The sequence below is a fragment of the Dromiciops gliroides genome, chromosome 4, assembly GCF_019393635.1.
Source record: "Dromiciops gliroides isolate mDroGli1 chromosome 4, mDroGli1.pri, whole genome shotgun sequence".
Classification (NCBI taxonomy): Eukaryota; Metazoa; Chordata; class Mammalia; order Microbiotheria; family Microbiotheriidae; genus Dromiciops; species Dromiciops gliroides.
In genome coordinates, this window is record NC_057864.1 from 196,978,345 (window position 1) to 196,992,231 (window position 13,887).

General features: G+C 41.2%; 1 protein-coding gene across 1 annotated transcript in view; it reads left to right on the top strand.

Moving 5' to 3' along the window:
* The window catches only part of UBE2O (ubiquitin conjugating enzyme E2 O), an 87,324-nt gene that overhangs the window by 60,390 nt on the left and 13,047 nt on the right, over positions 1-13,887 (top strand). Inside the window, exons 2-4 of the mRNA XM_044001306.1 lie at positions 12,770-12,829; positions 13,076-13,186; positions 13,587-13,684. Coding sequence (XP_043857241.1) covers positions 12,770-12,829; positions 13,076-13,186; positions 13,587-13,684 — 269 coding nt within the window. The remainder of the gene's footprint in view (positions 1-12,769; positions 12,830-13,075; positions 13,187-13,586; positions 13,685-13,887) is intronic.

Below are 13,887 nucleotides of genomic sequence, written 5' to 3' on the forward strand. Positions count from 1 at the left end.
AGTGCATATCAGGGCTGTGGAATAGACTTGGGGCAGTAATCATTACTCTAATAATATGACAGCCACCCCGGGGGCAGCTAGGTGGTGCAGTGGATAGAGCAGTGGCCTTGGAGTCAGAAGGACGTGAGTTCAAATCCAGCCTCAGTCACTTGACACTAGCTGTGTGACCCTGGGCAAGTCACTTAACCCCAATTGCCTCACCAAAAATATATATATATGATGGCCACCTTTGAAGAGATCAGAGGAAAGGATGGGCAGAGAATTCAAAGAATCACAAATAGCTATTCACTTTCAGAAGTGGAAGACAGTTGTAGTATTTTGGTCCTGAAGGGTAGGCTAAAACTAGACATCCATGATGGGAGAAGAAGAGAAGGTAATGATGTGTTAAGGTCACTACTCTATACTTAGTCAGACTTTGGGAACGAGGGAGAGTGGCCCTTAAATGTTCCCTTTAGAAGTGTTCCGTGTTCATTTCCCAGACTGCAAGGTAGTGCCAGGGAATTTCAGACTGCTCTTGAACTCTTTTGGGAAGTCGGGTTTGCTAACCTATGACAAAGATAAGTGACAACAAAACTGAACAGACTTTGTTTTCCTCTATGCTGACTTGTGTCTGAGATACACAGATTGCACAACAGATCCTGCCAGACCTTCAGAGACTGAGGATTATAGCCTGAAGTCTCAAGGAGCTCTGCTGTCCTTATGACCCCTGGGGGCTATTCTGCTTATTGGGGCAACTTGGCTTTCTTTCCTATGTCCCCCCCAGGGGCCATTCCTCGAGACCATTCCAGCAAATGCACAGTAGCTGCAGTTTACATAGGCTGTGTTGCAATTATGCTGCATTGTCCTAGCACTGATCACAAGCTTTTTGGGTCTGCAGTTTGTGCAGAGATAATTCCAGTGTGGGCCAGGTAAAGAGGCTATGGGCTCATGATGGGGTGAGCTTGACCTTGGGTTAACCTTGGTTGTTGGCTTGGTTCTTTGTCTTGCAGGATTAGGGGAGCCTTGTGAAGACCTTTGGGTTGCTGCCAAGTCTCTAGCCTGGGCTCACATCTCCTTACTCAGTTTATTCTCTGATTGTTTCCCATGTATGTTTTATCTTGCCAACCCAGTGTAAGCTCCTTGAAAGCAGGGGCTGATTAATACTTCCTAGTACTAACTTCCTGGATAGAGAGCATAAGAAGCAAATAAATGCTCTTTGATCTATCCTAACAGGTTTCAGCAAAGTCCTATTGAAATATCTGTAGAATAGGATTTACAGAATTTTCTGGAGAGCTGCATTAGTACTTCCTTTGATTCAGCCATTACTATGGGCTTTTCCAGTGGCCTCATCTCACCCCCATCCCCTCGTGAGGGCCCCTGCACGGTTTTGCTTTGCTGTTAGAACCTTAGTCACTCTCAAATAAACTGATTATTATTATGCACTGGACCAAGCCACATAAGTGTCACCTGCTCGGAGTAGTAGTTCCCTCTGTAGGTACAATCTAGAGCCACTGGCAAGTCACTTTTCCAAATTTGGTTTTAGCCACAGAGCTTGAATAGAGGAAGCAAAGCACATGTTGAGGGCCACCTCTTGAATGTAGTTATTCCTGACAGTCATCCATGTATCATCATTTACATGGAGCTTGGGAAGTAGAATTAAGAACCTGAACATTTTTCATCTTCCCCCAACACCCCCTCCCTCCCCCCCATAACAATTATGGGACTCTTGACCAGTTTTGTTCAATAGATCTTTACTTTAACACCTGTTATGAACATACTGCTGTTCTAGGCACAGGGAGAGGTGATGATATGAATAGTGTTTTCCACACATCATCTTGTTCAGGCTTCACAACTCTAAGGTAGTTACTGCTGGTATTATTTCCCTCAATTTATAGATGAGGAAACTGAGGCTTAGAGAAGTTCAGTGACTTATCCAAGTTCAGTATAAGAAGCATAATTCAGACTCAGGACCCCTATTGACACAAATCCAGTGCTCTTTCTACTACTATCTGTTATAAAACTTAAATAAAAGTTAGCCTTTGCTAGTGTGGAGCTTTTAAGCTATTAGGGAATAAAGCTTATCCATAAATAAATATTCTGTTTTGTTTTGGTTTGGTTTTTTTGGTGAGGCAATTGGGGTTAAGTGACTTGCCCAGGGTCACACAGCTAGTAAGTGTCAAGTGTCTGAGGCCAGATTTGAACTCAGGTCCTCCTGAATCCAGGGCCAGTGCTCTATCCACTTCACCACCCAGCTGTCCCTCATAAATAAATATTCTAATGTAAAACTAAGCTCCGTAATGGAAAAAGAACTCTAAGTTTTGTCTTTAGCCTTAATGCAATTCCTTGCACTTAGTAGTTACTTACATTTTTATTCAATTATTATATTATTTTGTATTATACTTATTTAAACATATTGCATAAGATACAGTCTGTTTTCTGAGGACCAACCAGCTTAGCTGATACATAGTCACACATCACCAGTAGGCTGCCCACTTACTGACACAACTTTTTTGGCTATGGCAAACTGAGAGGGAAAAAATGGAAATGGCAACAGTCCTATGTGCCCCTTTTACCCCTGTAGTGATAATGGTAGAGGTGCAGGAAAGGAGGGCAGTACTGTATAGTAAAGTTAACATAAGTTTTTAAGTGAAAATTACAGGCAGTTTTCAGACAAAGAAATCAAAGCTATCTATAATCGTATGAAAAAATTCTCTAGATCACTGTTGATCAGAGAAATGCAAATTAAAACAACTCTGAGGTATCACCTCACACCTATCAGAGTGGCAAATGTAACAAAAACAGAAAATATCGGATGTTGGAGGGATGTTGGAAAGTTGGGATGCTAATCCACTGTCGGTGGACTTGTGAAAAGATCCAACCATTCTGGAGAGCAATTTGGAACTATAGAACTGTGCATACCCTTTGATCCAGCAATATCACTACTAGGTTTATATCTAAAGACCTATTTGTACAAAAATGTTTATACTCTTTTTTGTGGTGGCTAAGAATTGGAAATCAAAGGAATGCCCATCAATTGGGGAATGGCTAAACAAGCTGTGGTATATGATGGTGATGGAATATTATTGTGCTATAAGAAATGACAAGCAGGATGACTTCAGAAAGACCCGTATGAAACATGTATGAAATGATGTGTAGTGAAGTGAGCAGAACCAAGAGAACATTGTGCACAGAGATGGCAAAATTGTTTGATGAAGAACTGTGAAAGACTTGACTATTCTCAGCAATACAATGATCCAAGACAATCCCAAAGGACTATTACTGAGACATACCAACCACCTCCAAAGAAAGAACTCATATTGATGGAACACAGCTTGAAATATGCTATTTTTCACTCTTTCATTTTTTTAATCAAGTTTTCTTGTACAAAATGACAAATATGGTAATACTTTGCATAATCACACATGTGTAACTCATAACTGATTGCTTGCCCCCTCAGGGAGGGGGGAGGGAAGGATAGATAAAAATTGGAACCCAAAATTATAAATAAAAATGTTTATTTCATTTTTAAAAAGTGAAAACTATCCATATTTCAAAAAGCAAAGGAGCTCAAGATATACCCCCCAAATGACCTACTCTGCAAACTTGAAGCAAATCATCAATGAAAAAAGATAAATATTCAGTGAAAGAGTCATCGGAAGCATTCCTTTTTTTGGGGGGGGGGTAAGGCAATTGGGGTTAAGTGACTTGCCCAGGGTCACACAGCTAGTAAGTGGCAAGGGTCTGAGGTCAGATTTGAACTCAGGTCCTCCTGACTCCAGGGCCTGTGCTTTATCCACTGCGCCACCTAGCTGCCCCAAGCATTCCTATTTTTTAAAGAGATGTGAGCAGATTATTGGACAAGGAACTATTCCAACCAACAAAACCTTCATGGATAGTACAGCCACAACACTTGGACCCAAACATCATTCCATAAGTAAGGTGCTTGTAGAGAAAGTAAATGGCACCAAAAGAACAAAGATGATTCTGTAGGCTTGAATATAGAATGGAACTTCTTAATCTTCTTGGTATTATGGATCCTTTTGCAGAATAACATTTTCAAAGACCTAACTAAAGTATATGATTATAAAAGATAGTGGAAATACAATAAAAAGCCCCACCATTTAATGGATCCCAGGTTAAGAACCCAGTTTCTTTATTTGTTTATTCAGACAGTTAGCAAAAGGAGATTTACTTAGCCATAGTAAGGAAAGGATATTCAACAATAAAGGATATATAGCTAGGACACCAGGTTGATTGAGCTAATAAGCAAAGATCCTCTGCCTCTTTTTTTGCTCGTAGTAGTCCATTGACCATTTATCATAGAGAAGCTAAAGAGAGATCTTCACTGTGCTCACTTTCCCTCTAACCCTCAGCCTTTAGTGTTGTTATTCAGTTGTTTTGCAGATATGTCTGATTCTTTGTTACTCAATTTGGGGTTTTCTTGGCAGAGATTCTGCAGTAGTTTGCCATTTCCTTTTCTAGCTCATTTGACAGATGAGGAAACTGAGGCAAACAGTGTTAAGTGACTTGCCCAGGGTCACACAGCTAATGAGTGAGCAAGGCCAGATTTGAGCTCAGGAAGATTCATCTTCCAGACTCCAGGCCTGGCACTCTATCCACTGGGCCACTTAGCTGCTTTAGTCCTCTGAGCCAGTTAGGTCTTAAGGATGATTTCAGTACCTTTTGATTTGGGGGGGAGGGGGTGGTGAGGCAATTGGGGTTAAGTAACTTGCCCAGGGTCACACAGCTAGTAAGTGTCAAGTGTCTGAGACTGGATTTGAACTCAGGTCCTCCTGACTCCAGGGCCAAGGCTCTATCCACTATGCCATCTAGCTGCCTGATTTCAATACCTTTTAAGGGAAAAATAGTCTAACCTGTCTGGGGGAAGAGGAGTTAGGATATTGCTTACACCACACCCTCAGGGGTAAGGTACTTGAAGTTTTCTAGAGGAATTTCCACCACTTAAATGATTTTAAGGAAGAAATCTAAGCAATGTAAAACAATAACAATAAAAATATATTTTTAAGAACATTTTAAAGCTGTTACTAGTCAACCCTCACCTTAGGGATGCAAGAAGTCTAACATAGCATTGAAAGAGGAAAAGAAAAATAAACATAGAAAGATAGCCCAAACAAAACGTTTGTAACAGCCCTCTGAAGGAGTGACTGGATATGGGTAAATGAATAGCAGAAATCTTAGGCATCATTCTTCACTTTGGAAGGATTGAGTCCTGGATCTAAATGATCTAATCTGGTCTGTGTGATGGGTGATGGCCAATCTTTGCAGTTCAGAGCTAGAGTGAAGGTGGTGACCACTCCTACATAGTCACTACTAGGGAGTGGGGAGGAATACCAAGTCTTTTCCCCAGTAGAGGTCTCTGAGGGACTTAGACCCTTTTTTTGTGGGGACTTGAGACACTTTCACTTCTCCCTTGTTTCCAGAAAGGGAACTGCTTCCCAGTAGTGCTACCCCTTATCGCTCAAAACCCTCTCTGGAGCTGACCAGTAACTACTGGAGGCTGTACTGATAGCAGTGTCAGGGAGTCCAACAGCTCTGGATCACAGTATGCAAAGGACTTTACCACTGCCCATGATAGTGCCGACTCTACTGTGATTCATGAGTTTGCCCACGTCCCTGAGACTATCTGCAGCTGGCACCTACTTCACTGCCCCAGTTTCTGTTAGCATCATGTTATATGCTCAGGCAGGACAACTGCAACTACTGGCGCCTGACTGCCTTTTCATCAGATCTAATTGGAGGAATCTCTGATGAGAGTGATAGTAACTGATATAAAAACAAGGTATCAGGTTTTTAAATTCTAAACTATGTTAGGCTTAGCAGGCAAGTATAAACCAGTGCTCTATCTTTCTAGCAAAAATGTTTCATATTTGATTTAGAGTCAGAAGACCTTGGTTTGAATCTTTGCTCTGTTACTACCTGCGTAACCTTGGGGAAGTTACAACCTCATCAAGCTTCAGTTTCATCATTATAAAACAACAATAGCAGTAGCTCACATTTTCATAACACTTTAAGGTTTTGAAAAATGTCTTACACATTCTTATTTGAGGCTCACAACAACACTGTGATGTAGGTATTACAGGTGTTATTATTATGCTCATTTTATAGATGCGAAAACTGAGGTGAGAAACTAAGTGCTTTGCCAGTGTCAGGATTCAAAGCTAGATCTTTAGACTCCAAATGTCACTCTATCTCCCTCAGTATAATGCCTCTACAATTAAGGGGATTAAACCAGACCAACTTTTTTTGACTTGTTGGTCCTGGGACCGTTTATACTCTAAAAATTACTGAGGGATCCCCCCACCCTACTCCCCTTGCCTAGAGTTTTTGTTTGTCGGAGTTATATTTATAGATACTTACTGTGTTAGAAATGAAAACATCTTTCAGAATCACTGGGTTAGCTGATCTTGAAAAGTTCCCTCCATCCAGATTTGCTAGTATATCCCTATTTTAGGGGGAGAACCTAGGAGCAGAAAAACCTCCGTTGTCTTGAGGTACCAGTATCTTTGAACAGCCCTCAAACCTTCTTGGTGCCTGAAGGACTCTTCTGTGAAATACAGGCTGCTTCTCAGACACACATTGATCACTGCTGTGCTTGGGATTTGAAAACCTATTTTGGTCATAGGTTTGTATGATTTTAGAATAGAAGGGGGCCTTAGAGATCGCTAGTCTAGCCCCCATTCATTTTGCAGATGAAAAAATGTGATGTTTGTCCCCAGTGTCTGCCTGTATCTAGCACACATTTTGCTTTTTATTCTTTTTCCCTGGTGGTTATTATGTATTCAGTCTGATGCCACAGGTCCTAAATTTTGTCAGAACATGGGTATAAATAGTTAATGATCAATTTGTCTTTACTTTTCAGGCTCCTAAAGAGAACTTTGTTGCTTACACAGTGCCCTCTAGTGCTAATGAACCAGTCCCATTGAAAATTGTTTCTATGATTCAGATGTTCTGTTTCTTGCGGACTGAGGGAATGATGGGTGAAAGGGAATTCTTCATTATTCAAGTGTAACTTCTCTGAAGTGGGAAGGCTACTGCTAGGTATTATTGTTTTCATGTCAATAGTTAAAGTGCCTTCCCATCTGTCTGCATACAGAAGTTCAGAAAGGGTCATGGAAACAAGCAAGAGATTTAGTGACAACTCCGTGAAGTCAGAAGACATCTTTTGTTATTGTGCTTTTTAAAATACTAGCTAGATCATAGACATTTATGAACACATACATTCAATCAGCAAGCATTTATTAAACATCTGTAATGCATTAGGCATTCAGGAAAACTCTCCCTTTTTTTGCAGTTGCAAAAAGGGCATCTCTGTTATGATTGGGAGCACCACCATCGTCCCAGGTACCCAGGTTCAAAACCTTGATGTCATCCTCAACTCTTCACTTCACATATCCAATCAGTTACCAAATCTTAATAATTTCTTTCTCTGTAATGTCTCTCTCATCATCCCATTCCCTTCACGCACTCTAATTGAAGCCTAGATTATTATAATAGCCTCCTAATTGGTATCTCTGCCTCAGATTTCTCTCCACTCCAATCTGTCCTCACAGCTACCACTGTGTTTGTGGTACATTTTTCCTAAAGTGCAAGTCCAACTGTATAATCCCTTTCCTTAGACTCCATTGACTTCCTGTCACTTCCAGGATCCAATATGAACCCTTCTGTTAGTGTTTAAAGCTCTTCACAACCTGGTTCCTTCCTATCTTTCCAGTCTTCTTACACATGTCTCCCCTCTATATTCTTTATGATTCAGTCAGACTGACATTCTTCTTTTTTTTTCTGGCTAAGTACACATTTTAAATTTCATGTAAATGTATTCCCTTAAATCACAGAAATTAATACCAAATGAGAGAGTTTAATATCAAACTGACATTCTTGCTGTTCCTCACATGTGACATCTCCACCTCTTAGAATCCCTGGCTTCCTTCAAGACTGAGCTCAGATGCCACCTTTCTCAATTCCTTTTAGATACCTCTATGTGTATATGCTCTTCTGACCCCCCACCTCCCATTATTAGAATGTGAACTCTTTGAGAACAGTAACTATTTTTACTTTTTCTTTGTATTTCCAGCCTTACAGTATAACACAGTGCTAGGCATAGAATTACTTAATAAATATTGATTGATAGATGTGGGGACACAGAGACTAGTGAAACAGCTCCTGCCTCAAGGAGCTTACACTCTATTCAGAGAAGAGAACATTTACATATGTAGATATATGCAAAATAGATTCAAAATAATGGAGGGGAGAGCATCAGGAAAAATTTCATGTAGAATATGATACTGACCTGAGAGATTTTAAAAGGTGGAAGTGAAGAGGGAGTAAAATCCAGCCTTAAGGAAAAGCTAGTGCAAAGACATGGAGAAGGGAGAGGAAACAGCAAGAGTAAGAAACAGTAAAGAGGCCAGATTAGCTGTGTGCATGAAGGGGAGTAGTGGAAAGGCCATATAAGACTACATTGTGAAGTACTTTAAGAATCAAACTGAGGAATTTATATTTGATCTTAGAATTAATAGGGAGCCACCAGAGTTCGATAGGATTGGACAGTGACCCAAAATTAGGGTTCCATTTCTTTTCTTTCTTTTTTTTTTTTTTAAGGATTCCATTTCTAACCCTAATTCTGTTTTTGTCATTCATGGTCAGACTTGAACACTCTAGGAAAATCACTAAATTATTTACAATCTCTTTTAGTTTTGCTTTTCTAATTTTCTTTTACTCTTGTTTATACATGTGACTGTGTATTTGCTAATGTAAGTTGAAAATAAATTTTATTTTAATAAAGAAGGTAGTATAGCTCTACAGTGTCTCAAAAGTCTTAGTGAAGACTTTTGGGACACTGTATAATTCACTCAGCCCCATCACTAGAAAGAAGTCTGTGGTGAGATTGTTCTCTTCTGAGAGATGACCAGGTTTTTCTGTGCCTAAAGAGAATTCTTTGTTTGATCTTGGCCTTTTTCTTTAGTCCTCAGGAAAAGGACTCCCAACTAATGCATAGGGATCTACGTGTTACTACTACCATACTAACTCCCACCACAACTGCCCCTTACCACCCCTTTCCTCTTGTTTGTTTTTTGTTTTGTTTTGGGGGCAATGAGGGTTAAGTGACTTGTCCAGGGTCACACAACTAGTAAGTGTCAAGTATCTGAGGTCGGATTTGAACTCAGTTCCTCCTGAATCCAGAGCCGGTGCTCTATCCACTGTGCCACCTAGCTGCCCCCTCCCCTTCCCTCTTTATAAGGGGTTCATCAGCACTTATCCCTCATTTCACATATACTCTCCCTCTCCGCCCCCCCCCCCCCAAAAAAAAAAGAAAAAGAAAAAAATATTTCAAGGCTTCAGCAGTATAAAAAATCACTCTTCTTCACATAAAGGTTGGGGAATCACTGCCTTAGAGTTTCTTTCTTCTTTCTTTTTTTTTTTTTTTGGTTAGGACTTGAATTTGGCTTTATTTATACAGAGTACTGGTAGCTCAAATAGGCTGGTACTCCAGGACACTGTGGTACATAATGTGGAAGGATCAGCAGGCAAGGTTGTGGTTTCAAGGGGAAAGCTCAGTCCGTGGAGTGGCTGCCAGTACAGGATGGGTTCAAACTGCATGCAGTAAAGACAGGAGGGACAGGTGCCGGATGATCTTCACTTATTCACTCATGTTGACATGATCAGGGACAAGGAACTTGGTCTTGTCCAGGCCAGGCAGCTGTTTTTCCCCTTTGTATCCTTCAATGATCACCAGGATCTTACTGGGGTGCTGCTCGTGGATCTGCTGCACTTCCTTGCATCTGTTAGCAAAGCTTCGCTGCTGCTTGAAAGGCCGGTTGGCGGGCATGGCGCTGGGGTCCTGGGTCAGGCAGGGGTGGGATAGGGTGGGAAGTTCAGGGTCAGGGATCAGGGTATCGCCGCTGCTGCTCTGGGTTCTCTCTTGTGCACGCTTGGGCTCGTTCTGGTTCTCAAACCCAAGCAACTGCTGCCCAGAGGAGATGGTAACTCGGTCTGCCTTAGAGACTTTCTAAGGAGAACTCCTGTTCCACCACAGCATGAAGGCAACGTTTCTAATTAGCTCTTTCTACTGCAGCAGGTAAACAGATTTTCTTCCTATCATATCAGTACCCGATTTCTCAAAGGGAAAAAGGGAACCCCCACTCTTGTTGATAACTCTTCCAGTTTTTCACCACTTGGATGTTCTTTTGTTCAATACTTATGTTACTTTTTGCGTCAAGTTTCTCCCTCAGTACATTGGAAATAGTATTCTCCTTTCAAGAATGCAGTGATAAAGTATAAATGCTTTGAATAAGCATTTGCATTGGTTTACCCTCCACAATAATGTTTATTCTCCTTTCATGGCAGCTCTTGAGGAGAAATAGAGATGAAGATGAAGAGATTCAACTAAAGAGGAAAGGGATTTGGAGAGCTTGGTTCTAATCTCAGGAATCCCTAAGGAAATTAGGCAACTTACTTCCCCAGTCATCTCAGTACAGTATTGCCATATCTTTCCCTAACACAAATCTCAATTCCTGGTTTGGTTTTCCTAGCACTTCAACTTCCATAGAAAACTTAAAGTGTCAGTTTTGACTTTTTAATGTTGGAAAATGATATCACCGGTGCAGGATGGAAGAAATATAATAATCTTCCTATCAGACTTGGGCCCAACTTTCTTCTACTCATATTCCTCTTTTCTGGTCTATAAATAGAGGCAAGAATAATTAGGTTTTCTATTTAGAGCCTCCTTCATATTGCAGAAGAGAATGAAACAAATAATGACACGATGGACAATTAATATAAATCAGTTAGTACTTTGAGATTAACTTCAAAGAGTCCTATGCCCTCCCATATAGTTACAACAAAGAGAAACAGAGAACAGATTGTACTCTTGCTTTATTACTATTGCAAGAAAGGGACAAGCCCAAGACCTGGCTCAAGACTACAGTAGGAGTGAGAACAGGGCCAAGTGAGAGGAACTAAGCAGCCCAAGAAGCAAAGATAATTCAGAATGTAAACACAACAGACTCAGAGGCCATTGATCCCAAAGGACATACATATAGAATAAGAACCCAAAGGAAAAAGAATAAGGCTTAGGGGGAGGGATGGTGACATGTCTCATTAGGCACTAAATAATACCCATTCTTAAGTGTTTTCCACCTTTGATCGTGTGCCCCCTATTCACAGCATCCATAAAGGGGGTAGTCCCATTAGTAGTGTCACTAACGTATTCCTGTAACTACATATTCGTACAGACCAACTCCTGATCCCAGCCTGTATATTTGTGTGGTGTGTTTGTTATTGTTGGAGATAGAAGGGCAAAATCCTTGATTATTGTATATTTCTACATGTTCCTCCTAGGAAAGGCTAAGGACATTTCATTTTGGAAGAACAGCCTAGGGCATCAGTTACATATGATAAATCTATTTTTGTCACATTCTAAATCTCTTCTTCTTCTTGACACCCATCTTAACTATGGGAAGGTTAATACTAGTCTAAATGTTTTACACCTGGCTGCCTCCCTGGAAGGTTGAGGAAATAGGTTTGTCAGCTGTCAGCCGTGGTCCCTCTCTGTCACACTTAGGAGTTTGTATGCCAACTATGCTTGCAAAGCGACTGCATCTTGTTTAGAATGAGTACCCATCAAACTTCTTGTGGCATGGAGAACTGCTTTCCCTCCCCTGTGTATGAATGAAGCCCAGCTTTGAACAAATTCTATTCTAATCTTGCTTCCAGTGCCAGCACCTTTGTGAAGCTCCTCCATGCTTCTATTTTCCTGTCTGACAACGGGATAATTCAGTGTCTTGGGGATATGGAATTGAGAAGATTCATGTTGGGGTGCTTCCTGAGGTTGGGTGGGTGAGACATAGCTTCCACCTCAGGGGTGTGGTGACTTGTTAATCCATAGTTTGAATCCTAATAACCAACAGTCATAATAATCTGTTGTTTCCTGTTGGGGAGAAGTATTGTGGCTATCCAGAAAATATAGCTGTCATCATAGTAATGAAGATTGTCTACCTAGGAGCAACTTTAGGCTTTAAGAACTAGGGTAGATTAGATTGGTCCCCAAGTTGACCAAATAGAAAACTGTCCCCCACCACAAATTGTAGAGGTGATGAAATAGTGCTTGTCAGAGAGAGGGGGAGAAGCAGGCACCTGTAAGAGAAAGACACTGGTTGTCATTGTTGTTGTTGATTATGATGAATGTTTATTGATGCTTTCTTTTCCTGTAGTTGGCCAGCCTCCAAGGGAATGTTTCCCTGAGAGTTACTCAGCAGACCCCTTCATATTTCTGCCCCTTAGATAAGCAGCAGGGGTTGCAGCTGTTTGGGAGGGATAACCCAGATTAGAATGCATGGTAACCAGTGATTAGAGTTTCATAATGGCCAACCAAGGTGATCTCCTAACCTAATTTTGTTTTTTTTTAAGAAATTAAGAAAAAGGGGGCAGCTAGGTGGCACAGTGGATAAGGCACCCACCTGGGATTCAGGAGGACCTGAGTTCAAATGTGGTCTCAGACACTTGACACTTACTAGCTGTGTGATCCTGGGCAAGTCACTTAACCCTCCTTGCTCTGGAAAGGAAGGAAGGGAAGGAGGAACTCAGATAAATGTGCTCCTTTTAAGTAGTTGGGAGGGGGCAGTATCTTATTGGAGAGGAAATTGAAACTTGGTTAAAATGTAGATGGCCGGTGGATTTTTCTTACCCATACCATTAATTTTCATCAAAAATATAGACAGTGGTGACTTTCAGAGGTTGTTTTCATGTACGTCCTTTTCTGTTTCTTCTACAGTTGAAATTAGAGGATCGTTCTGTGGTCCCCCGTGATGTAGTCCGACACATGAGCTCAAGTGTAAGTGCCACATTGTATATCCTTGTGCTTCTTCCCTAAATATCAATCTTGACTAATGAGTCTTAAATATTTGGGACTGTGTAGAGAAATGAGGTCAAGGTCTGACCTCCTCAACAGTACCAGTAGCTGAGTTCCCTGCCATAGGATTTCCCCCAACACAGGGCCCCATTAGCTTTAAGGTTTGGGGGTCCTGGTAGTATCTGTCACTGTTGCTTATACCTCTGAAACTTGTGTCCTTGTTTTTAGGATAGTCAGTGTGGGACTGTGATTGATGTGAACATTGACTGTGCTGTGAAACTTGTTGGTACCAACTGTATCCTCTACCCTGTCAACAGCAAGGACCTGCAGCATATATGGGTAAACCAGAACTCAGGCTCTTCCCCTCACAACACCTGTCCCATATTCTCTCTTGGCTAGAGCTGCCCCCTGCCTTCTCAAGTGAGAACATTGCTTCCTTCTTACTCCTTCTCCAAATGTAGGGTTAAAATATGTAGCACATGCTTCTCCCTTTTAGGCTTGTGTCTGCCCAGGGTGAGCAGTTCTCAGAGACAGTGTTCTAATTGAGGGTTCTAAAAGAAAATGTCTATTCTGTTAGTGTCTGCTCCATATCAGGGCCAATGACAACTTTCTTTCCAAATAACACATTAATGAGGTCCACTCCTTGCCACAGTGGGATGATGAACACTCTTAGCACTAAAATCTCCACCTCTTTGCACACATTTATCTCTTACAACTACTTTCTCTGATTGATCAACAGCCTTTCATGTATGGGGACTATATTGCCTATGACTGCTGGCTAGGGAAGGTCTATGACTTGAAGAACCAGATAATCCTGAAGTTGTCCAATGGAGCCAGGTACTTCACCTACCTATAGGTAGATCCTTCCCTTCCACTCAGAGGAGCCCAAATTCCTGGGAAGGGGGCTGGTCAAGTGTTTTTTTAGGGAAATTGTGATGAAAAGATTCATGTGGTAGCACAGCAACAGATATTTCAGGTATTGGGACAGCTCTGTTGGGAATAAGAGACAACATGGCGTAATGGATAGGTAACTGACCTTA